The sequence below is a fragment of the Pavona decussata genome, unplaced genomic scaffold (assembly GCF_977016875.1).
Source record: "Pavona decussata unplaced genomic scaffold, jaPavDecu1.1 SCAFFOLD_233, whole genome shotgun sequence".
In the NCBI taxonomy this organism is placed as follows: Eukaryota; Metazoa; Cnidaria; class Anthozoa; order Scleractinia; family Agariciidae; genus Pavona; species Pavona decussata.
The window spans coordinates 2,242,549-2,267,824 of NW_028145638.1; the positions used below are offsets into that span (position 1 = coordinate 2,242,549).

Here is a 25,276-nt window from a genome sequence, read left to right on the forward strand (position 1 = left end):
AAGAAGAATAAGAATAAGAAAACATTGTATGCAACAATGAAAATATGAAAACATCATGACGGAAGGAGGATTGTAAAATACCGAAAATTAGTAAATGAAAGCAACGAATATTGTTTGTCATTAGTTCTTTTTAATCCTAGTTAAAATTTTTTGCTGAACATGTTTCTCATCCGGAGAGGATTCATTTTTCTGGGTTAAAGAACGGATGAATTGCTGATTAATAAGAAGCTCTACAAGAAGCGTTCGGCGGGCATTTCTACGGTTATTTTCGCCATATTTTGTTACAAAAGATATTGAGATTTTTGTGACTCGTGAAGTGAGATTTCACTGAAATTCCAGTCGCCGGCTGTCTTGGTAGAATTCCATACTGCTACCACTGACATCAAACAACCCTCGGGGGATTGTTTGATGAATTTATGATCAGATTATATAATTGAAGAACCAATTGGCTAATGTAAACTCTTTGGAATTGCAAATTGATATATTTTTTTTGTAGCAGTCTGAGTTAAGACGAATAGATCCGTAAATCAATGAAACAAAACTAGTGTATTTAGCAAGAAAATGTTGACCGAGAACAATATACACAGGGACAACAACGAGAAGACTTGTGTTAGCTGAAAATTTTAGTTGTAAACAGTTTTAGGTGACAATTTTTCAATTTTCCAATTTTCAGCGAGCTGTTGTTTGCTTTACGGAAATGAGTAACGGCCATTATTTCGCATATTTGCTCCTCCGAAAAACAAAAGGAGTAAGTCCTCCAGTGTTACAAAATTCTGAGGTGACATTTTGCCGAAGAAAACTTTAGAATTTCTGTCAAAGCAAAGAACCAAAGAACCAATGTAAATTAATTAAGGGCATATTTACCTCTGAGGTGTAGAAAGGAAAGCCTTCTTTGATTAAGGTTTGTTAACGAAGAGGGCAGCAAGTTCGATCGGATTTCGATAAAATATAGACTGATTCCGATTTAGATGTAGAGGGGTTCTCGTTGTTAAGTAACTTTATAGAGATACTTTCAGACCGGCTGCCAACTGGACTAGACGTTCAATGACAACGCAGTGAGGTGTTTGGATTCATTAGCTGAAGAGGGAGGATACACAGGTGGTCGAGTGGTGAGGTCAGCTACTTAAGATCACATTTGGTAATTAAGGGGCAGTTACACCTGAACGCCACTTGTCCGCCACTTGACATGGCTTTAATGGAAATATCTCGTTCGCGTTTCAAGGAATCCAAAAACCCTATCATCATATCGTGAATCTGTGTTGTGGGGTATTTTGTGAATTTTTGGGTGATTTTTAGGTATATTTGGGAGGAGAAGTTTTTCTAGAAAGATTGGTAAAATTAAGAGAAATAAGAAATATTGAAGATTTAGTGAATTTTTAAAATTGGAATTTGTAGTTAATAATTAATAGACGGATACCAAGTTAGTCCACTAGCAACCTGCAGTGCTCTTGCGTGGGTATCAACTGTCTGTTAGTGTTCTTAAAACCTCTTCAAATTTCATTCAAATTTAGGTTTAACGCCCCCTTAACTGTGGTAAAAGGCCTTAACTATTACGAAAAGAATTAGGTAGACCAACTCTCAATACTCTGTTTTGAGAGTTGGTCTACCTAATTCTTTGTGGTGCATGGCAAGACGCTTTTGTTGTTTATTAAAGCTATAACTGAGACGAAGTAAACTTAACTTTATTGTGGTAAACTTAACTTTAACATAGCGAAAATAAGGTTAAGTCAGCCTTCAATCTCTCGCCGCACCAGTGATCACATGAGTGATCACCTATCGATTTAGCATGCCAATCATAGTTAGGGTGAGTACTCCTAATGGATCACATGCTAACCGCTGTTAAATGCAAACGATTTAAGCTATAACTGAGACGAGGTGAACTTAACTTTATTATGGTAAACTTAACTTTCCTTTAGCAAAAATCTGAGGTTAAGTCAGCCTTCAATCTTTCGCCGCACCAGTGACCACACAAGTGATCACCCATCGATTTAGCATGCCAATCTTAGTTAGGCTAAGTACTCCTAAAGCCAGCGACACACCTGGCGATTATATACGCCGATCGCCGCGATCGGCGGAAATCGCCAGGTGTGCCCGGTGCGGCGATTGCGATTTTTGCCGATCGCCGCGATCGGCGTATAAAATCGCCGATATCTGGCATGTAATGTCAGATATCGGCGATTAAATTCGCCGGCATTTGCCAAGTGTGCCCGTGCCCGCGATTTTCTACGCTCATCGCTGCGAATTGCCAGTAAAGGCAATCAATCAGGTTGGGCGATTTTATCACATGAACAATGCTGAAGTCCCACATCGCCGTGATCGGTGAAAAAAATCGCCAGGTGTGTTCCGCATCAATTGGTGGCGAACATCGCTTGCATTTTCGCTGGCGATCAAATTCGCCGCGATCAGCATATATAATCGCCAGGTGTGTCGCCGGCTTAATGGATCACATGCTAACCGCTGTCAAACGTAAACAATAAGAGAAACCGGTGAGATGACAAGTTTTGTGAGTCTGTGAGTCAGTTTACTAAAGAAAAACGTGCATAGGGCACTTTAGATGTTTCAGAACTGGCCAGCCAGACCGTTGAATTCGTAAAGGGAATGTATTTGAAGGAAAAGTTTTATGCTATTCCTTTGAATTTCTTCAAAATAGCACGTACAAGTTTTGGAGTGATTATTTTTTCAAAATGTTGAAGACCATTAATATCCTTTGTTGATTTCATTTCGATAAATTGTAACATAAACTAGTATTGATAAATTGGATATTTATTGATAAAATCGATAACGCTAATTATTGAAAAATTGATAATTATCGATTACGCACAACGAACCCTTTTATCAATTTTATCGATTTTCGATATGTTTAACTAATTTCTGTCGATTTTTATCGAATATTATCGATTTTCAATTTCATCGATTTGCTACCCCGGGTTTTACAATAAACTCAACTATTGTGCTTGGGTTTCTTGACTTTCTTCTGTGCGCCGAGCCCCTTAGTCTGTATAAAATGTCTCTTTGTCTCGTAAGCCTTACTTTAATATCCACTAAAACCATTAACCACGTTAAAGTAAGCTTACTTACAAACAGAAAGATTTTACAAGCTTACCCGTTCGCCTTGCCTGTTTACATGTAGCTCCGCTAGCTAGCTGCAGTGTATTGTAGTTCTGCAGGGCGAGCTCTGCTAGTTTTCAGCTCTCTAACGGTAAACCAGCACACTGAAAGGCAAACTAGATGATTTAAGTTTATCTATATATGCAAAAGTACAAAAATATTGCTAACAACGGGAACATAAAAGCGCAGTTGTAAAGTTTACTGACCTTTTTTCCATTACATGTTCAACGATTCTTCCAAAAAGATGGACGAAAAAACCGGTTCCAAACTTGGGAAATGACACGCAACTCGCGCGTTGTTCGCGCGACTGGAAACTTGTACCCAGATCTCCCGGGGTTAGGAGGAGGAGAGGGTTAGGGAAAAGCCCTGGGAACGAGGTTGGGGTTGAGTTAGGGTTCGTTAGGTTTTTCAAACCTGCAGTGAGGTCTTGGTACAAGATTAGGGTTAGAGTTAACCGCGAAGACCCTAGGAAGAAGGGTTGGGCTAGAGAACAACAACAACAATAGTAGCAGCAGCAAATCTTTAATGTTATAACTCAAAGTGTGAACTTACAACTTGCGGTCTCTTTACTTCTATCAGTGCGAACCCTTCAACCCTTACTATCCTATACATTAAAGCCACATTTCACAAGTCTTGTTTCAAAACGAAATATTATCACAAAGAAAAGTGTCACTAGTTTCCGTCTACTAAATGCATGATGGACATTAGAAATGTCTTTGACTGTTCCAAGGTTAATCAATAATATTGAATATCGAGAAATTAAAATATCTCAGTACTGGAACGACTTCAAGGACTAAGCATCCCGAGTCTTTGAGCAAGTCAGAGAGAAAGTGGTATTTAATGATAGAGCATGCAGTTTTCAATTGACTGTCAAAAGTAAGTTTGTGTTTACTAGACTCTATGATTGCTTAGCCGGTTGGCGTTGCGTTGTTTACATCTGTTGTGATTGGTCATAGAAATTACTTTGGTTTTAGTTTTACGACACTCAGTTGGAAACTGCTCTATTCAATGTGAGTTCAGCGATTGCTGGGGGCTGCTACTTAGGGCAATTTATGGCTCATCACGCACAATGGAAGCCAAAGCCTTATTGTACTCGTTGATTTTGTTATTCATTTTTGACAGACATTCCGGGGAGAGAGGCTTAGAGATGTCCTTAACTGCTACAAAGCATTTGAAAAATTCCAAAAACCTCTGAATTAAGATCTTCTGATTGGGAATCGCAGACCTTCCCGCCTTTTTGTAATCGACCCACGCTTTCGTCAAGGCTTCGGGATCAATGACTTTGTTAAAGGGGAGCACGGAGGGCGGAAGTATGTTTAGCTCATGCATTCTTTTCATGGCGTTAAACACTCTCCACAGGTATTTACTCATCTTCAGGAAACACACTGCTAAGGCATTGTTTTTACAGTGATTGTACTCCTTGACAGCATCTCCCCAGTTTTCAATCATGGAGACCCAAAGGTCGTTATTGGTAAGAGGTCTCGTGCCACCCATCTGGATTGTACCAACAACAACGCGTATAGCTCCTCGGGTGTGGTAAGCTTCTGCGGCATAGATCAAAGCCTCGGCAAGCTTTCCTTCAGGATAACAAAGAGCAAAAACAGGTTAGCTATGGAAAAACGCAGCCAGTTCGCTGCTTTTGTTATTCAGCAGAGGTTCTTTTATGTGAAACAATTGAGCAACCGTATTACGTCATGAAATCCAAGATGGCGGCGCCCGGGAAATTTAAAAAGCGAAAATAGGCGATTATCAAATCATGTTTTGTCTGACACTAAAATATTACAGTCAAACCTGTATATAACGGTCACCCTTGGGAAATGGCCAGGTGACCGTTATATACAGGGTGACCGCTTTACACAGGTTTCCTTTAAACTCCCCCAGAAGTCAATAAATAGCATTTCTATGTGCAAATAATCATTCAATTTACGTTTAATTGACAATAACCAGTAACAGCAACGCAATAATCACGATTAAAAAAAAAGGCCGATAAAATGCCCGTGGTGTACGGTTAGGGAGGTGCAGTAAAAGTCTACTGGAAGCTAATGAACAACGTTTTTAAGTGGAAAATCACTCAATTTACATTTATTGACAACAATTTTAAACAGAAACGCAATAAATACGACAAAAATGCCCATAAAATGTCCGTGGTGTACTTTAAGGGAGGTGCAGTATACTTTCAGTGAAAAACCGCGGCTGTCAACTTGATAAGTATAGTACAGTGTTATAATCAGGGAACTATGACGAAAGTGAAAACAGTGTGGTACGGTTGTGTTGTTACAGTTACGGTAACTATTGTTACGGCACTTAAATGTTATCTGCCGCAAGCATTTGTCGAACGTAGGCGATGACATGTGTTAGTAGTTGTGTTTAGTACCAATATTTGTATTTTTGTGAGACCCCTGCCTTGGTGGCTACTATTTAGCGAGCTGATGAATAAAGCTTGTCATTATTCGTTAATCGCAACCCAATTTCGTGACCGTTATATACAGGTAGAAGATAATGAAATTGTGCATTCAGGAAGTCTAAAGGGTGACCGCGTCCGCTATATACAGGTGACCGCTATATGGAGGTCAACTTAACAGTAAATATAAGGGACGAGTTTTGGGAAGTTGTTCAGTGACCGTTATATACAGGGTGACCGCTATATACAGGGCCGTTATATACAGGTTTGACTGTATTTCCATGTCTTCCAACGAAATTTCAAAGTAGATTGCATTTTAAACAATTTAACGTTATTATGTTTCGAGAATGGAGGTTTCCTTTAACCCCGGGCAAACGTTTCTCGTAAGTCTGTGAGTTTACTAAATTAACAAATGGTAAACGCCTCAGTGAGTTACGAATGGAGGCGAGAGGTTGCTAAGAACGAAAGACTGAGTGAAAGACTTGTGCCAGTACCTAGCAAATCCTTATTATACCCTCCTTTACTGGACATATCTTCCACGCGTTTCTGGTAGACATCGTTGTGGTCTTTTCGGCTCGGCCACTTTCCATCAGTTCCCAGTTTCATTGGAACCTGTTTGTTTAAATTCGCGAAATGCTTCAGCCAGTCAACCAGGTGTTTCTTCGCCTGAACTGCCTTTATCTCCTTCTCAGCTCCCTCTTTCAATTCTTTAAAAAAGCCTTCGTTGTACTTGAACACCTTGTAGTAGGCGCTCGCTACCTCCTGCATTCTGTTGTTCAATTTTTTTCCTTCGTTCTCAACGTTTCTAGCAAAATCGGGGTTCGGAAAATCGACAAACAAATAGGGCATGGCGTATTCAAGTGTGAATGCGTACACGTTGGTGTCAAAAACGAGCTCTGAAGGTTTTCCAAATCCAGTTTTGCGATTTTGGAAATGCTCATTAAAATTCTTCGTAAGAATCCCAGCATCTCTGCCAACGAGTCCGACATCGTAGTCTGAAGTACAGGATGCAGTTCCGTAAGGCTTTGGATAACAGACACCAGATGCTGGGATCGATATTTTCTTTCCAGAGTTCGAGCAAGGAATCAGCTTTTCACCGCTCATTACATACAAAACATGGGTAACATAGAGGTACCTCGCCGCTGTGATGTACAAGAGATCAGTACATTGACTCCCTTGGCGAAATTGTGGGCTGTTTTTAGTTACTTCCCAATCGTTGTTTCGTTTAAAGAATCTCTCCACTCGCTCAGCATCGCTCTTGAATTGCGGAGTTCCAAGAAGTCCTTCAAAAGTAGGCTGTTCGATCCACAGGTCTTTCGACGCATGTTTCTTAAACTTATAGCCATCTACAATTTTCTCTTTTATCCAACGGATATCATCTGCATTCGGGTCATTCAAGGGGAAATTACGTGGAACCGATAATCTGTGGAAAATGGAAAATTAATGTTAAGATGAAGGTCCAAGAGTATCTTTTTCCATGATTAACATTTACATGTTTTGTTTTTTAAAACACTACCAGGACAAAGAACTCGTAACACTTTAAGCCCAATATCAACCTATATATTTTTCTCATTGTCTCTCCATATTTCTCATCCCACTAGTTGAGAGAATTTGTTTAAAATCAAGACATTCAATCTTTGGTGATCGTTTCCTTTATTCTCATGACTTGCACATTTGATAAAGTATGGACGTTTTAAGGAGAAATTAACTGCTGATCACTATTGGGACTGCCGTTCTGTGTCTCGTCACGCAACGTTCCCTCCCAGGAGGAGCGTTGCGTGAAAAGAAAGAAAGGCTGCGAGGGAGACTAGTTAAAGTCCCGTTTACACACGCGATTTTTGTCGCACGTTTTGAATGAAGCATTTCTTGCACTCAAGAAAGTTTGACAACCTAGTTGCAGTTTTAAATTGCGTTTTTGGACTAACACGGCCGATTTGGACACGATTTATCTTTGAGGGGTTTCCAACAATGTTGAAACCTGATGCAAACTTCCAGGATTTCTGGTTTAATTTACATGTGCAATTTGGAAGCACAGTTCTTCCGTGACAAAACTGTTACCAACGGAGGTGCGACAAAACTTGCATCAATCGCCTAATATCTATTAAATATGTTTTTGAAAGGTTCAATAGCTACTTGATCAATCGATGCACTACGGGTATTGTAGCCATGTTGCTCAGAGATTAAAGGTCAAGGGAAAACGAGGAAATTTTATTATAATGTAGATAGTCGTAAAATAGCAAGTAGGTATTAAGTTTAACAATGTACGTTAGGAAATTTCATTGAAAGGAGACTTACGCAATGGGGAGTTATCGGTTCCATCAGAGGAACAGCATTAATTATGCGAACAACCTTGAGAAAATTAAGTAACAAATGGGAATTTAGACTGAATACCAGGGGTTTTTACCAGACACGCATACGTGGAAAGATCAGCCGAATTCTGATGCAAAAAAGCTAGATAGACGTCTAAGATAGCGTACTCAAAAAGCGATGCCATAAAAACTGCCATGAACGACGTCTCTTCTCGTTTTGTCACGGGGGCATTTTTCTTGCCCCCCTTCCCCCCCCCCCCCCCCCTCTCTCCTATCTCAAGGCCTGGAATTGGCCAGGCCCAAGAGTCAAACAGTGACTTCGACCGGAAACGAAACACGCACAAGAAAAGCCTCTGATACTCAAGAGCATAGTACATACGTCTCGTCATGTACTCCATTGGAAGGTACTCCTTGGGGAGGTCCTCCTTTGAGAGGTACTCCCTGGAGAGGTTCTCCCTGGAGAGGTGCTCCTTGAATAGGTACTCCTTGGATAGGTCCTCCATGGAGAGGTTCTCTTCCGGGAGGTGCCCATTTGGGACGAAGTACTTGATTGATACCTGCTTCCTTGAATTTTCCTTTGAGAGCCGCGTTCCTGGGAGGTACTTCGACAGGTTCAATTTCATCACTTGAGGACCAATCTGGCTGCCGTTGTAGAATGTCTTCAGCTTCGTATATCGGGTAGAGTTCGTCACACAACTAACACGTAAGACACAAATAAAGTTTTTTTTATGCTAAAAATAACTCACTCACTCACTCATTCGTCGTCGTCATTCCGAGCGGTACATAAGGCCTCTATCAGGCTTACTGGAGGGTCAGTCCCACAAGCTCCCAAGACATCGAAAGCCCGTCTTCCCAAGTGAGGTTTCAGTAATATTTTCTTTGCTAAGCAGGGTTGCTTTCCCTGTGCTGTCATCGCGGTCAAACGTAAAAAAAAAATTTGAAAAATCCGTTTAAGATAGGTTTTTACCCTTAGAACTTAAAGTTGATAATTTTGAGATCACAAAGATCAGCTTTTTTTAATCATTTAATGATTTACTAAAACGTTTCAAGCTTTCTCAAAGTGAAGTATATAGAGACCGATCTGCACTGCATCGTGTATGTTTACTGTTTGTCACGCCGATTCACCTAATAGTTGCTGAAGCTTCTTTTAGTAAATCAACGTGTGATTTAAATCACAGTGTTAATTAAACTCACAGATGCGCAAAAAAACTTATCATCCGTTGAGATTTCGAAGTGAAAACCTTATCTTTAACAAACTTTTCGTTTTTTGTTTTTTGGTTTTTGCTACGCGCTTTTAGTCATGTCTTAGCTTCGACTGTATTCAGCTTATCTCCCACCTTTAATTTTATAGCCCTTTATCTTACAGACTATCCTTACCGCCTGCCCATGAAACGACATGAAGAACAAGAACATCCAAAGAGTCCATTCAGTTGGCATTTTAGGAAGTGTCTAAAATTCAAATGCATTCAGGAATTTAAAATTGTGGTTTTGCAAAGAATAACAAGATTTCATTATTTTTATTATTATTATTATTATTATTATTATTATTATTATTATTATTATTATGTTGCCATATAAAGAAATTAGAAACAAAAAACAATAAAATAATTTAAATTAATTTACAAAGAAAAAGTGGCGAAGAGACCGAAAAGAAACAAGAAATCTTATGCGTAATTTTTGGATCATAATAGTGGTAGAAAAGAAGAAGAAGAAGAAGAAGAAGAAGAAGAAGAAGAAGAAGAAGACGACGACGACGACGAAAACATCGTGTGCAACAATGAAAATATGAAAACATCATGAAAGAATGAGGATTGTAAAATAACGAAAATTAGTAAATAAAAGCAACGAATATTATTTGTCACTGGCTCTTTTAATCCCAGTTAAAAAATTCTGCTGAACGATTACAAAAGTGTAAACATGTTTCTCTAGTTTTCTCATCCGGAGAGGGTATTTTTTTCTGGGTTAAAGAACGGATAAACTGCTAATTAATACAAGAAGCTTTCGGCGGACCTTTCTGCGGTTATTTTCGCCACATTTAGTTACAAAAGATATTAAGATTTTTGTGACTCGTGAAGTAAGGCTCACTTGGTACAATTCCATACGTACTGCTACCACATCAAACAACCCTCGAGAGATTTTTTGAAGAATTTATGATCAGATTATATAATTGAGGAACAAATCGGCTAATGTAAACTCTTTGGAATTGCAAATTTATATACTTTTTGGTGCATTCTGATTTAAGGCGAATAGATTACAATCAATGAAACAAAACTAGTGTATTTAGCAAGAAAGTGTTGACCAGGGACAATTTACACAGGGACAACAACGAGAAGACTTGTGTTAGCTGAAAATTTTAGTTGTAAACAGTCTTAAATTTGCTAACATCTTGAATTTGCGAACGGGACTTTGAGCGCGATGCTCAACGAGTTTGCCTACAAATTCTAAAGGTCTCTGAAGAGTCTCTTGGCCGAGACGAAACGCCGCGTCAGACTAGCCACGAACAATTCACAAGTATTAAACAGTCTTAGGTAACAGAAACTTATTTCCCCAATTTCCAGCGAGCTGTTGTTTCCGGCCATTATTTCTCATATTTGCCCTTCCGAAACCAAAAGGAGTAAGTCTTCCAGTGTTACAAAATTCTGAGGTGACATTTTGCCGAAGAAAACTTTAGAATTTCTGTCAAAGCAAAGAACCAAAGAACCAATGTAAATTAATTAAGGGCATATTTACCTCTGAGGTGTAGAAAGGAAATCCTTCTTTGATTAAGGTTTGTTAACGAAGAGGGCAGCAAGTTCGATTGGATTTTGATAAAAAAAAGAAGACTGATTCCGATTTAGATGTAGAGGGGTTCTCGTTGTTAAGTAACTTGATAGAGATACTTCCAGAACGACTGCCAACTGGACTGGACGTTCAATGACAACACAATAAGGTGTTTGGATTTCTTAGCTGGAGAGGGAGGATACACAGGTGGTCGAGTGGTGAGGTCAGCTACTTAAGATCACATTTGGTAATTAACTGATATAAAAGGCCTTAACTACTATGAAAAGAATTAGGTAGACCAACTCTCAAGACTCAGTTTTGAGAGTTGGTCTACCTAATTCTTTTCGGTGCATGGCAAGACGCTTTTGTTGTTTATTAAAAACTATAACTGAGACGAAGTAAATTTAACTTTATTGTGGTAAACTTAACTTTAATAAAGCAAAAAAAAAAGGTTAAGTCAGCCTTCAATCTCTCGACGCACCAGTGATCACACAAGTGATCACCTATCGATTTAGCATGCCAATCATAGTTAGGGTGAGTACTTCTAAAGGGTCACATGCCAACCGCTGTCAAACGTAAACGATTAAAGCTATAACTGAGACGAGGTAAACTTAACTTTATTATGGTAAACTTAACTTTACTACAGCAAAAATAAGGTTACGTCAGCCTTCAATCTCTCGCCGCACCGGTGATCACACAAGTGATAAGATAAGAGAAAGTGATAAGAGAAATCGGTGAGATGACAAGTTTTGTGAGTCGGGCCGTGAGTTTACTAAAGATAAACGTGCAGGCTGGTGGGCGCTGTGACTTCGTTTTCCGTTTGAATACGTGGCGTTTGAAAAAAAAAAAAGCGATTCGTCTTATAGTATGGTTCCTAGCAAACGCTTTGATTAAGAGATGATGAAGATGATGATGATAAAACTTAATTAACGATAACACTTCATTAAAAATGCTCTTCCAGTGAGCCGTTTACATAACAAATTACAAAAGCTATGGTGCTAAAAAGACCTTAGCTATAACCACATGATCCTAGATAGACACTGAAGCTATAAATATCAAATACGAAAAGAAACTATTCTACAGTTAATTTAGTAAACGCAGACTCAAGAAAACTTAACAGCTTTGAGTTGCCAAAGTAAAAACGTTATCCTGACCGGATTTATTTTCATTTTTTACGTTCAGGGCCGGGTTTAATTAAGGTGGTGGGTCCATTGAATAGGCTTTCACTTACGGTTTGGGCGTGTGTGCGTTTGGGACAACAGGGCCAGAGTTAGAAAAATCAGGACCTAGTTGTTCAAAGCCCGATTAAGCTAATCCTAGATAAACGAGAATTTTGATTCGAGTTTAATTTCTTAACAATAAAGATTTTTCAAAAAGATAATTTGTCCCTCAATTTTTACTTTGACTTTTCTTTACCATCGGCTTAAAGTTGGATTTTAAAAACATTTTAAACGAGCGAGCTGAAAACCTCGGATAACTTTTAATCGCGGAGTAGCGTTAATCGGCTTTCGAACTTGAACGGGGCCCAGGTCCTGCTTAAAACACTGTTTAAAACAGTTTCTGTTTATTTGAAATGCAGGTTATAATTTCATGAGTTCGAGTTTTGTCTCAGTGATCCCTAACCACCCGCTCAGGTTGTGACACTGGACGTGTTAATCGTACGGTGGTCTGTCAATTTTGAAGAGGACATGTCAGTATTCGCTGGCCAAGCAGAACCAAGAAGCAAAGAGTTATTTGTCTCATTTCGGGTACACCAAACAGTGGGAAATTGCGCGACTTTTAAGGGTGATTTACGATGGTTAACAATCAAAGCTTTGTTGTTGAATATTCTTTAGCTTTGCTTAAAAATACAGAAGCATGTAAAAATAACAATGACATATATGAACGACATCGATAATGATAAACACAGCGATGACAATATGATTATAAATAATGGACCATAAATATTATTACTTTTTTTAACCAGTGCCCCAGTAGCTTTATATGTCAATGATTATTGCATTTTCCTTTGCAAAACTGAAAAAAAAACCCAATATTTTAGATCATCTTTCGTCAAGCAAACCCCGTCAATAGGGGCAGTTTAAGTGCCCCTGCTATGTGTACTATATCGTACTGTGCTTACTGCAAGCTATTGGAAGAAGGTGCACCAAAAGATAGCAATAGAGACAGTGTCATCGTATTGGTAGACTACGAGCAAGAAGAACATGCGAGGGCCCGCTGAAAATATCTGTTACTCGAAAATGAGAAGATCGAGGCGTTCTCGCCCAATTTGGCACAGCAAGCGTTTTTCACGCACGCACGCGCCAGCCTGCGTTCATTCGCAGAAACCAAATGGGCTCCGCCAATGGGAAGTGACATTCTCTTTTGGCCTTCGATGTTAATTCGAGTTAGAATCGAGTCTTATGAAGAGTTAACACCACTCTGACCAGTTTCGAGGAGGAATAAGGGGCATTCCAGTGTGGGAGTGGTTAGGATCAAGAGGCTTCCGTTAAAATTGAAAGCCCGCGGAAACAGTACTAGGTTTATGATCGCTTATCTGACTGTCTTCGAGTCGTCGTTCAGTCTTATCCACCGTACGCTTTCCCCTTTGCGCGAATTGTGGATAGAACTGAATAGTGTTATTCGACATAGGCGGCTCTTGGCCGTTAACCCGAATGAGCAATCCTAGAACAAACCCCTCCCCCTCCTATCCTCAACAACAACAACAATACTTTATTTCACCCCATTATTATTACAACAGAAAATATAAATATATACATACAATAGATGATAGGGGTGCTGGCTGCCCGAAATAACCTAAACGTTAAAAATGCCAGGCAGCCAGCTGTAAGAAAAGATATTTAAATGTTAAGGTCAGGGACACAAGAACAAACACACATAAATACACACAAAAATAAAGTTAAACAGAGTTAAGTAAAGTACCAGTATATTAAAATGACCATAATTCTTACGTTGCAAAACAGTATTATTTCTTATCTTAGAATTGCAAAATCGAAATCGAAGTAAAGATGTCTAGTAATCTTTGATTAAGTGTTGTTTCATTTTCTTTTTTAATAAAGACAAAGAAGATGATTTAATATCTTCATCGATGGAATTCCACACTGATGGACCTTGAAATCTAATATTAAATATTCCATAATTAGTTCTTGCTTTTGGGAGATAATAAGACTGTTTTGCAGCAAGCCTTGTATTATAGCTATGAATCTGTGTTACTTTAGTGAAAAAAGAAATAAAAACAGGTGGTAATAGTTCATTGTGATATTTGTACATAAAGATGGCTAAATAAAAAGTTATCAAGTCCAAAAATTTTATAATTTCAAGAGACTTAAACAAAGGACTAGAGGGTTCTAGAGTGTCCTAGGTTGTTACCACCTCTATTTCCCCCTTTCTCCTTTGTTGAATAGATAAAGGAGACAATGGACAGAGCAATCCCGTTCAGGGATAGCTTAACGCCACGGAAGGACGCAAACGCACAGCAAAATTGCCTGCCTCGTGAAACGCAACTTGCAATGATGGCGCGACTTGACAACAAATGGAAATGGCAATTTTGTGCAAATGGAACAGTTTTTTTTTCATTCCAGCCCAAAAGTGGAGTACCTCCAAAAGGTCGTCCAGTTGTTCCAGAAAATTTCCGTCTGATCCGTGCGTACAATTCACATTTCAACCCAGAAAAAGAAAATTGGCGAAAGCGCAATTCTAGATGCATTGTGGGTAAACGAATTTCGCTGAATCAGCCATGCGCATGTCATTAGCGGGTTTTGTTATTGTTGATAATTTTGTGAACTCTTCTGCTAGTTCTCCGAAATCATAGAAAAACTGGAGTGAAATTCTTCAGTTTTACCGATGAATCTTGCTGCTTATGGCGGGGATCCAACGGGAAATTTGCTCTGTGTCAATTTTAACCAAGACTGCAGGTAAATGAGGCGAAAAGCTTTGCGCAAAGTCGCCTATCTCTTTGTTCGACATCCATTTTTTTTTTCAGATGTTTTGAGTGATAAGTTCTATCATATCATGTTTTACTTTCGATCTCTTTGATTTTAAAGCTCGCTTGCAGTTGGCTCGAAAACTGGTTATAAATTGTTCTCTTTAAATTCCGTGGAGAAGCTGGAAGAGATCTATGAGTATGGTGAGTGAGTAGGGTACGTGAACTTAGACGAACTAATAGCATCAAGGTGCATAAACATGTCGTCATTTCATTTAAGCTTATAGTTTATGTAAGCTTAGAAGTGGTTAGTTTTTGTCTTTTTAATACTAGTTCTAAACCATTGAGCTATACATTTTGTTCCTGCTCTAATTAATCGTTTGAGCAGAGTTTTAGTTGGCTCAGTAAGATAAAACTGATTAAAACGATCATTGTACAGTCACGAAACCTGTAGTCTCGCGTCAGCTGATTATCGAGCTGTTTCTATTGTTCACGAGAGCATCATTTGTATCCTAAAACTTGTAAAGTGTAATTTTTGTTTAAAGACACAATCGGTTATTTTGTCATTGATTATAGGTTTCAACCAAGAATCATGCTCGTTTTCGTTTTCTTTTTCCTGTAACAATACACTGAGAAATTAAATTAGTCAATATCTTAAAATTATTTGAAATTTATTTTCACTTTTCGGAATGTTTCATTTTCAAATAAAAGTTCTGGAGTTCAGTGAATATAATGTACTTGATGTTGTATACTAAGTACAGTCAACTCTCGCCTTGCGGACACCTCGCTAGTACGGACACCCTGATAACACGGACAGCAGCTAAATCCCCTTCAAAAATAAATTACAGACATTTGACTGAAATAAATTCCCGCTATTATGGACTCTCGCTATTAAGGACACTAACTTGCGGTCCCGAGGGTGTCTGCAATAAAGGGAGTTAATTGTAGTTTAATCTGTACATTCATGCTGTATTGATCTTTACATTTACATTCAATTTCATCTGTAAGGTTGTTAGACATCGCACCAACATCAATGTTTTACTCCAGATTTAGATTTGACTATAAAAGGGTATACATTTTATTTACTCTAAGGCCCGAGTCAAACGTTGAACTCCATATAAGACAAACTAAACTGGGTGAATAAGGCCCATGATACGTTTGGCTCAATGGAGTTCATCTGACTCAGTTTGGATTGACCAGCATGTTCTATCCATCTGAGTCAGATGGATAGAAAGTGTGAAAATCGGCCACGGGACAAATGTCAATCTTTTCATGAATTGAACTAAATGAGCGAATCCTGCTGACTGAACGATTTGTTTTGCTGCTCTGAACTTGGTTAGATGAATTATGTTTGACGTTTGACCCAGCAGTCAAGCTTTAGCCAATTTAGTTCATCTCAGGTGAAGTTCAACGTTTGACCTGGGTGTAAATGTTTGGACGCCCCAAGTTAAACCTAGTTTAAAATGGAGATGTAGTGAGTCCAAAAAAGGTCTGCATAGCCTGAGGGATTCCTTGTATTACTATAAGAGGGTATCCTGGTGCCAGAGGTTTTCTTTTTACTTTCTTATAAATTAATATCCTGCACAGTTTGTAAACTAAAAGGTGATATTGATAATTATTAAAAACTGCATCATTGTATAATGCAATTCGAGGGATTTGATTGGCTTAGCGGCCATGGTATATGAGCAATTATACCATGGCCGAGAAATGGCGACCATTAAATTGCCTTCTGGTCGTTCTTGCACAGCGAAATCAGTAGGATCTAGCAATATTTCTCGGTTGTTTTTAATAAAACAATTATTCCACTTGCGCTTGTTGGATATGAGATGATTATAGCCAACTCGGCGCTACGCGCCTCGTTGGCTATCTATCATCTCATATCCAACGCGCGCTCGTGGAATAATTGTTAATTATTATATAAACACTAATGAAATACTAGGTGAGCTTTCATGCGAAAACATGATATCTTCACACGTGAAAATAACATGTTATCTTCACATGCGAAAAGATCACCATTGCTATGGTTACATAATTAATCGCGTCTTTTGCAATGATGTGGTATTTCATTTGTGTTCATATAATAAACAGAACATTACATGGCCGCTTGGAGATACGAAATTTCTCTTCTTGTGATACTTGAAGAGAAATTTTGTATCCACGCGGTCATGTAATATCCTCTACACATGAATGCATGCTTATAGGGAAACATTGGACTGTGTTTTTCTCTTTATTACAGGAGAAACAGAAGACATCTGTATAGTAGAGAGATTATTTTCCAGTAGCCTTGTAGCCATTGTCAGCTTATCAGCACCCAGAAAACTCAAAGTTTGTCATTTCAAGGTAAGGAGAAAGTCAAAGAACCATACCTGGGTCGTTGTTTCAGGTGGAGACTTGTGTTGGTCGGGTCAGGGCAAGTCTATCTGTAGATAAGGCTCTTTAGTAGTGTCCAATCAGTGTGTTTTGCTAATTATTGTTTTGGTCCATTGCGAACAAAATTGGGTATGATGTTTTCACTAAACTAGAAATGTTGAAAGTGACTTCATCCAGGTTGAGACAATTTATGACAATGTTTGGCCACAGTCATCATGGTGCTTGTCAAGAAATGTCTCTGTTATTGTATAAAACAAAATACTAGTAAGATTTCATTTCCTGTGATACATAACAGATGCACCTAAAACACAATGGAATCTATTTGTCAAAAAGACAACAGAAAATAGAAATTGTCAGGACCTAGGAATGGGATGAGAGTATGTCTTTAAAGCATACATTGTAACATATATTTGTTTTTATCAACTGGGTAATGATTAGGTATTATTTGGCCACTGTAAAGAGAGTTCAGTGCTTAAGACGGCAGCTAAGTTACCTTTTCAACTCTCTTGTCATTTCCACTCCCCCACTGACACAGCACCAACATTTCTCTAGAAACTAACGCCCTTAATATCTATACATTACAAGTAACATTAAGTTAGCAGAAAGTGGAATTATTCCATGAGTTTTCTTGTAGCTCAGTAGTTAGAACATTCAGCCAATGGGCAGAAGTTCATGGGTGCAACTTCTGTCAGGACTCAGAGTGTGCGTCAGAAGATACTGTACCTCCCCCATCAAAGGTCAATAAAAGTCAAGGGGAGGGGGGAGGGTGGAAGTCTCAAAAGCTAAACTTTTGAGGTTAAATAGAAATTTCCATGGGAGTGGGGGGGGGGGGGGGGCAACCAAAAAGCTTTCCATCGGAGGGGTGTGGATATCTTCTGGAACAACGCCATCCCTTTTCTTAAGTCCAGTGCTCATAACAAGCTATGAATATAACATTCACCAGGTCTTTCTCTTAACAAGTTATTAATATGTTCTTTTATTTTTTTTAAATGTCAACTCTGTATTTTCTTCTCATTTATAGAAAGGTACAGAAATATGCAATTACAGTTACCCTAACACAATCCTAGCTGTCAGGCTAAACAGAGTGGTAAGTTAAATTGGGTTCTAAGAATAAGTTCATCAACTAAAGGTGTAACCAATTCTGTCTTGATAAGGCACGTCTTCAGTAGTTTTGTTGTCTGCAGATCAATGTGTCCTATTTATTTAATACGTACTTATTTGTTTGCTTATTTTTGGTTGGTTGTTTCTTGATATTTTCAGAGGCTACTTGTTGTGCTAGAAGAAAGTTTATACATTCACAACATTAGGGATATGAAGGTAACTGAAAATGTAACAAGTTTGTCCAGAGACAAGGTTTTAGCCAGAAACACATTTTGAAAAAAAAATGTAGAAAATTTACCTAGTAATCTTTTTAAATATTATTGTATGGTAGACATGCCTCTGATGGCCAATTTTCAACTCCTTGTTAGAAGGTTACCAAGGGAATACTCACTCACTATATTTACAGTATACCCACAATCCCAAGGTCATTCCTCCATTCTCACCAAACTCCAGGTACTATTAAATTAATCTATGCTAGACTTCAATGTGCAATTTTCAATTCTTAGTTAAAAGCTTGCTTAGGGAATGTTTTCTCATTGCATTCCAAGGATGTCCCTCCACTCTGGCCAAACACCAGATACTTTTAATAAAACTTAGTTCTTTAAGTTTTGCGTGATTTACCAATTCCTTGATCAGTGATCAACAGTGATTTGCGCTCAGGAAATTTGCATTTTTTTTGCAGGTTCTACACACAATAAGAGACACACCGCCTAATCCCTCAGGTTTGCACATATAAATAACGCATTCTTTGGACAGAAAAGATCCATTCCTCCCACTCCCACGGAAGGTGTTTTGGTTTGAACCCCACCACCACCCCTATGGGAATTCCAGAATTACTTCATACTGTCTGCCCACCTCCCTGTGTGAACCTTTCTTGAGTCCCCCCCCCCCCCCTCCCCTCCCCCCTGGTGAAAGAGAGACTAGTCACTGACTAACTTTGACATATCTTCTTGTTTTAGGTCTGTGTGCTCTCTCTGTCAACTCCGATAACTGTTACCTTGCTTATCCTGGAAGTAATCAGGTAACCAATATCAAAACAGGCCGCTTGCTCAGGGCAGCTTGTTTTCATGGTTTTCAAAGGTTCCTAGTTTTAAGATTGAGGTAGATCGGATGTAACGTAGTTTCTATTTTTTCCTTAGATTGGTGAAGTCCAGATATTTGACTGTGTAAACTTGGTAAGTAACATCCTGTGCATTTTCAACTGTCAAAATGTCTGCTGTGCAAAGTCTCTCTGGTCAATGAACAACTCAGTAAATTCTAGTTGTTCACTTATTACAGCCCTTTTCAATGCAGAGATTACATTTGCGCGCAGCAAAGCGTTCATTTTCACTTTGAGATGCCATTTCCAATAAAGTTTAATTAAACGTCAGGTTTCAAACCACCAAATGTCTCTCATGAGTATAGTATCTAAATAATTATGTATTTGTTCAGGAAATATATTTATCAAACCATTTTTTTTTCAGAGAGCAGTAACCATGATTCCAGCTCACGATTCTCCTGTTGCTGCCATGGCATTCAACAGTGCTGGCACCAAACTTTCAACTGCATCAGAAAAGGCAAGTTTGAAACATAATTACAGTGCCGTATCACGGGTGGGTGACTATAAGTAGAAGATGTAGATTCTGGAATAAAAATATAAGAAAAGTAAGGTACATCAGTCCATTCCTTGCTAGCAGAGGCCTCTTTTCTGTTGTTTTCGCTGATGTGATGGACGCGAGGAAAAGAGACCTCTGCCCTGGGTTGACCCAGGGCATAGTTCTTTTTTCCCTGTGCCCGTCAGTTCAATGAAAACAACAGAAAAGAGGCCTCTGCTAGCAGGGAAATCAGTCCAATATGATTCCTCCTAACATCTATTGTTGTTTCATTTCTGTAGGGAACTGTCATTAGGGTTTTTGCAATTCCAGATGGACAAAAGCTTTATGAATTTCGACGAGGAGTAAAACGGTACATTCAAACTTTTCATATTTTTTGCTTATGTAGAGCTTAATGGTATGAGTTAAACTTAAGCTACTAAATTTTAATATTCTTTGGTTGTTTAGATGTGTTACCATTTTCTCGCTGGCTTTCAGTCACGATTCACTGTTCCTGTGTGCGTCAAGCAATACAGAGACAGTGCACATTTTCAAACTTGAAGCACCAAAGAAAGAGTAAGTTATATGATGTCCTCTGTTTTCTCTGAGATACTAGAGACCTTCAGGCGTGGTTCGTTGAAAGTGATGCCTCGTGGCAAAGTTTTGCGAGCGTTTAAAACTAGTGTCAGAATAATTATTATTTTATTATTATCATAAGTCTGTGTCAGATCTTTACAAGTACAGTTTGAAAAACTTGGAAGTCGTACAATCTCCAAAGGACAGACTTTTTGGCAAACATTTTTCTCGCCTTTAAAAATAGGCTACAAATACAAGGCCTGCCAAAATTTGGCTCAAGCCAACATATTGTACAAATTATTATAAGAAAACTTGTATCTCTAGTTGTAGAGTTCCCTACTGAAAATCAACATCTGTTTGATTTGACATGAAGCAGTCAACGTTTAAATTCAGCATAGTGTCAAGTGGTGGAACTGAGGTCTGAGAAGTCCTTCATTTCACCGAGAGAAGATTGTCATTATTATATTTCCTTTATTAACGTGGATTTGTACTCATTTCCCTTTTACTTTGTTTGATTGATTTACAGACCTACAGATGAGGCTGGTGGATTGATGGGCTATTTTGGCAAAGCACTTTCTCCTAGTAGTTATCTTCCTGTTCATGTGAGTGGTGTATTAGAGCACTGTATGTACAGTAGGAACGCTGCATTACTAGAGCCATTTCTGTGGAGGCGTGTTGGTGCATTGGAGAACAGATTGGATCTTACATCTGAACGTCATCGTGCTCTACATGCACTCTTAGACAAGAGACAAATTCTCTCTTCACGCAAGTGTATGAGTGGGTACTGGCGACAAACTGCTTGGTGAAACCTAGCAACGGACTAGCATCCCATCGGGGGGGGGGGGGGGGGGACCAATACTCCTATTAGTTTCCTAGTTGCTTCACTTCTTGCGACTTTGCCTTCTATTACATGTAGAACTAAAGCTAACAAGGTGGCTATCTAAAAGTATTTCCTTTCCAGTGAAAGCTTGCAGCTTATTAGAACTATTCTTGTTTGGTGACTTGACGAGTGTTAAAGTTAAAGTTGATCTCTGTTTTGTTGTTATGTCTTTAGGTCGCTGAAGTTTTCAACCAGGAAAGAGCTTTTGCTAGCGTTAGATTACCACAAGCAGGTAACGTTGTCAACTGTGACATACCGACAGTCAACTCTCGCCTTGCAGACACCTCGCTATTACGGACACCCCAATAATACGTACAGCAACTAAATCCCCGGCAAAATAAATTACAGACGTTTGACTGCAATAAATTCGCGTTATTACGGACTCTCGCTATTAAGGACACTAACTCGCGGTCCCGAGAGTGTACGCATTAAAGGGAGTTGACTGACAAATGAAAAGGACTTTGTTGTCATAATGCTACCATTTCCTAGGGTTGGGTTGAGATTGAACTTCAAGATGTATAGCTAGCCAACCAGTCTGTATTTGTGCCTGAAAAGTAATTAATTAGGACGTTCTTACCCAGAGGGCTTCAAATACCCTTAAGGCAACTGTTTATTGCGATGCTCAAACGCAGCAATTAAAAACAAATATTTAATATCTTGGTTTTTTGTCTGCTTCTGTAGGTCTAAGAAACGTCTGCGCGATAGCAATGTAAGTATCTTTTACTGTAGCACCGCTACAGAGTAAAATAGCGCTAGTAAAGATTCAAATTTTTCTTGCCACGTCTGACTTTCCCCCTCCCCCATAGGATTGGAAAGCTCCCTCGACTGTTGGTTTCAAGTGCGGACGGTTATCTCTACATCTACAACATCGACCCCGAGGAGGGTGGGGACTGTACGCTTCTCAAACAACACAGGTAATGGTCATCGATTTGCCCAAAGTAAATGTCACCTGGTTCAGAATCGTTAGCCATTTGTTTGAGCTTCGATATGATTTCACTGAATTCGATATGATTTTAAGCAAAACCTTGCTGAAAATTGCTTCAAACCGTTCAAGAGAGCAAAGATAGCGTAAGGGCAACTACAAATATCAAAGAAAAGATTGACCAATGGTTACTAGCCTGACCGCAATGTTTTTAGAGGAGCTGTTGGTGAATATTTTCCTTGTTACCTACATTGGTGAAGCTCGTACATAGACTTCTTTACATTATTACCTGATGGAAGAAAAATAGTGGACTTATGGAGATTCCGCTGAAAAAGAAGGAGTATTTAAAATTACCTAAGACTTGGTCCAGTTCATGACTATATTATGAGCATTACAAAAATGCAATAAAAAATGGGGGTCACCGTGCTCGTTTTTGTGCAACCTGGATGGCTATTGTAGTAAATAGATGACCCACGAGGTTTACATTAGGGACGCTAGTAATCAGAAAAGGGAACTATCATTTCTAGAAAAATTAATTTCTTGCATTAAAATATCGAAGCATTTCAACAAAATGTACTTTAATCTTACACAACAAACTATTTTCATTGAACTGAAATTAAGATTATGAAAGAAATTAAGGATTTTGCTGCGTGTGCACGCAGGCAGCACTACCTAAATACGTGCTTTTTAAAGCATTCAAATAAAAATATCTCAAAGTAGAGTATTAAACTTTTCTTTAAATCGCGATATATAGTGGTCAACCGTGTGACATTTAAATTGATGCATTTAAAAAATGGGGGTCACCGTGCTCGTTTAGAAGAAAAGGACCACTTATTTTCCTGCCGAGCTTAACCTCAAGGAAATCCCGTAATGTTGTGCGCGCGCGCGCTCGTGCGCGTGCTAAATGATGCGAAAAATTATGCGCAGCAAGGATGCGCAATGCAATTCGATGGAATCACCTTAACTTGCAGGTTAATACTGAAAACTACAACTTTGCCTGTTGGAAATTGTGTTGTACAGAGTTCTTGAAAAAGCGAATTCCTACCGAACGCCGGAGAAATAGATAATTTTTGTTAAAGAACGGCATTCAACTGAGAGCCATAAAACCCAAGCCAAAGTAGTTACTCTAACAAATAACAACTCACCATGAAGAAATCTACTCATTTATGTTATGAACATACAACTGAACGTAAGCAGAGATTGATAAAGCATTAATAGGCGTTTATCGCAGTTTTGGAATTAATTACGTATAACCCTGTTGTGCTGTTTTAGATTAATTGGTCAAGGAGAGGGGCTCGATAAACCATTGGTAAGTAGCTAACTGATCATCTCGCCTTTTAGCCAGGTTCACTTCTTGGCAGAATCAGTCAGTAGTCGACTATGAGCGTTGCGCATGAAATTTTCAGATGAGACCATTTATCTTTTACAACGCGAAGTAATAAAATACCGACCTCAATATGACGTCTTGTTGTTTGAAAGCTCTTTATACTTGGGCGGACGTTGTTCTTGTGCACATGATCAAAGTCATTGTGAGGTACTTCGCACCAGCGTTTCCCGTTTTCAGGGTTCTCGTGTACATGACAAACTGAATACACCTGTTAAGTCGCTGCATCACCGATCTCGACAATAACTACCTTTGTTTTTACCACCGCACAGGGCCTCCTAGACATCGCTTATCCAAGTGGTTTGTACCAGTGGCATTCCACTTATGAACCTAGTAAACAGCTCGATACAAGTCATCCTCCGTTTGTGTGGGGTGCTGTGCATATATAATATGTATATCGGTATATAGCTAAGCTAAATACGAAATTTAGAGCTTTAAAAACTGATGAAGTTCTCAAAACTACTGCTATGTGGTTTCCCGCTTTTGTGAGGGTCAAATCGTGAAAGTAAGCACACCAAACAAAGGAAAAACATGGCAGCTTTTTCAGTTGAGAGCTTTTGTTTGATTTTCATCGGTTCTAAAAGCCCAAAGTCTCGCCTTTCCGTCATTACAACTGCACAGCAATCCACTCATACGCGAGATGGTAAGGTCGTGGTCTCCCTGTAGCGTAACTGGCCTACGTGAGGAAGGTCATGCGTTCGATTCCCAGCAGGGACGTAGGCTTTTCTTTGTCTGAGGTTCGTGGTACTAAACTTAACATCATTGCAATTTACCTTCCACCATACCAAGTATACCAAGCTTGACGTTCACCATCTTTCTCTTCATTAATTGCTTTTGTGTTCACAGGAGGAGGAGAGCGCTCCAGTGGATCCTAGTTCTTCTCCATCAAACAAAGAAGACGACTCGCAAGACACTCGAGCCCGGGCCTCATCGCAAACCAGTCAAAACACTCCGCCCCTAGGGGATATAGGGACGGAAGATTTTTCCCAAGCTGCCGCCGCCTTTAGTGACCCGCAGGGGAATGGAAACTTAAGACTGGACGACGAATCGGAGTATCCACCGCTGACCGTACATAACGATTAACCCTCACAAAAGTGAAACTCGGAAATTCTGTCCAGTTATATTTTGCGAGGCAGGGTTGGTTTTCGTTATACGGTTGAAACAAAACCGTCTGTGCTGCTTTGAACATTAAAAAACGCCATTTTGTTTGATTTTAAAAAGTTCTTCGCTGTGTTCCGCATCTAAATGACGACCTGTTCCTGGATAGCCCAGGATGCACTGACTGTAGGCATCTCGTTGATATCTCTAGCGTATTTCTGATCTTAATCTTTTATCTTTGATAACATCAAACAAAACTAAAAAAATGCTCTTTCACTTTTAAACAGGACATTGATTTCTTAGCAGGATAGCATTCCATTAGAGACTTTTTCTCAGCGTTCCGATTCAGACCCTTTTTGCAGAAAATAATTTTTATTCGTTGTGGTGTGTGAGAACGCATGCTTTGGGTGCGAAGTGTCAAATGTAATTTTAACTTATAAAGTTGATATGAAAAGAGACATGTATCAATTATTCAAAGTCAATTAAAATACAAGTTATTATATTTATATATGTAGAAGTCTTGTGCCTTGGATACGCATCAGTTTCAAGTATTTATGCAATGTAAGAACCTTGTGAACTTGCTAGTCAGAAATGACATGTAGGTTTTTCAGCAACACAAGAATGAACTGTCTCGTTGCCAAGTTTGAATTCATGTTTCCACCAAGAAATTTCAGGTCTCCAAAACTAGCCACTGATCTCGTTCCAAAGAAACGATGCCCTTGCCAAGTTAAAACACAAAAACACGAGAAAAATGGAAAAGGAATGGCATATGGCCAAAGAAGATCTTACGGGAAGGTGCCCGATTATCATGTGTTAGTTAAACGACACCTTCAGCCAAATATTCTGGATAGGAAGACAGTAGCTATCCAGACGA

At 39.0% G+C, this 25,276-nt stretch overlaps 2 protein-coding genes across 2 annotated transcripts; one reads left to right on the top strand and one right to left on the bottom strand.

The window, feature by feature from the left end:
• Positions 1–3,611: 3,611 nt before the first annotated feature.
• On the bottom strand, positions 3,612–10,748 carry LOC146458348 (uncharacterized). Its single transcript, XM_085090556.1, has 5 exons — positions 10,549–10,748; positions 9,196–9,267; positions 8,198–8,514; positions 6,004–6,932; positions 3,612–4,685 (listed from the first exon to the last, which is right to left on the bottom strand). Exons 2-5 carry the CDS (start codon positions 9,253–9,255, stop codon positions 4,159–4,161), a joined length of 1,833 nt encoding a protein of 610 aa, XP_084946682.1. The 5' UTR covers positions 9,256–9,267; positions 10,549–10,748; the 3' UTR covers positions 3,612–4,158.
• Positions 10,749–14,331: 3,583 nt separating this feature from the next.
• Positions 14,332–24,908, top strand: LOC146458349 (WD repeat domain phosphoinositide-interacting protein 2-like). Its single transcript, XM_085090700.1, has 17 exons — positions 14,332–14,492; positions 14,622–14,704; positions 16,737–16,840; positions 17,892–17,957; positions 18,131–18,187; positions 18,654–18,693; positions 18,931–18,992; positions 19,111–19,146; positions 19,435–19,527; positions 19,845–19,915; positions 20,011–20,118; positions 20,645–20,720; positions 21,173–21,230; positions 21,680–21,707; positions 21,805–21,912; positions 23,193–23,229; positions 24,151–24,908. The coding sequence occupies exons 1-17, from the start codon at positions 14,422–14,424 to the stop codon at positions 24,385–24,387; spliced, it is 1,335 nt and encodes a 444-aa protein (XP_084946826.1). The 5' UTR covers positions 14,332–14,421; the 3' UTR covers positions 24,388–24,908.
• The last annotated feature ends 368 nt before the right edge of the window (positions 24,909–25,276 follow it).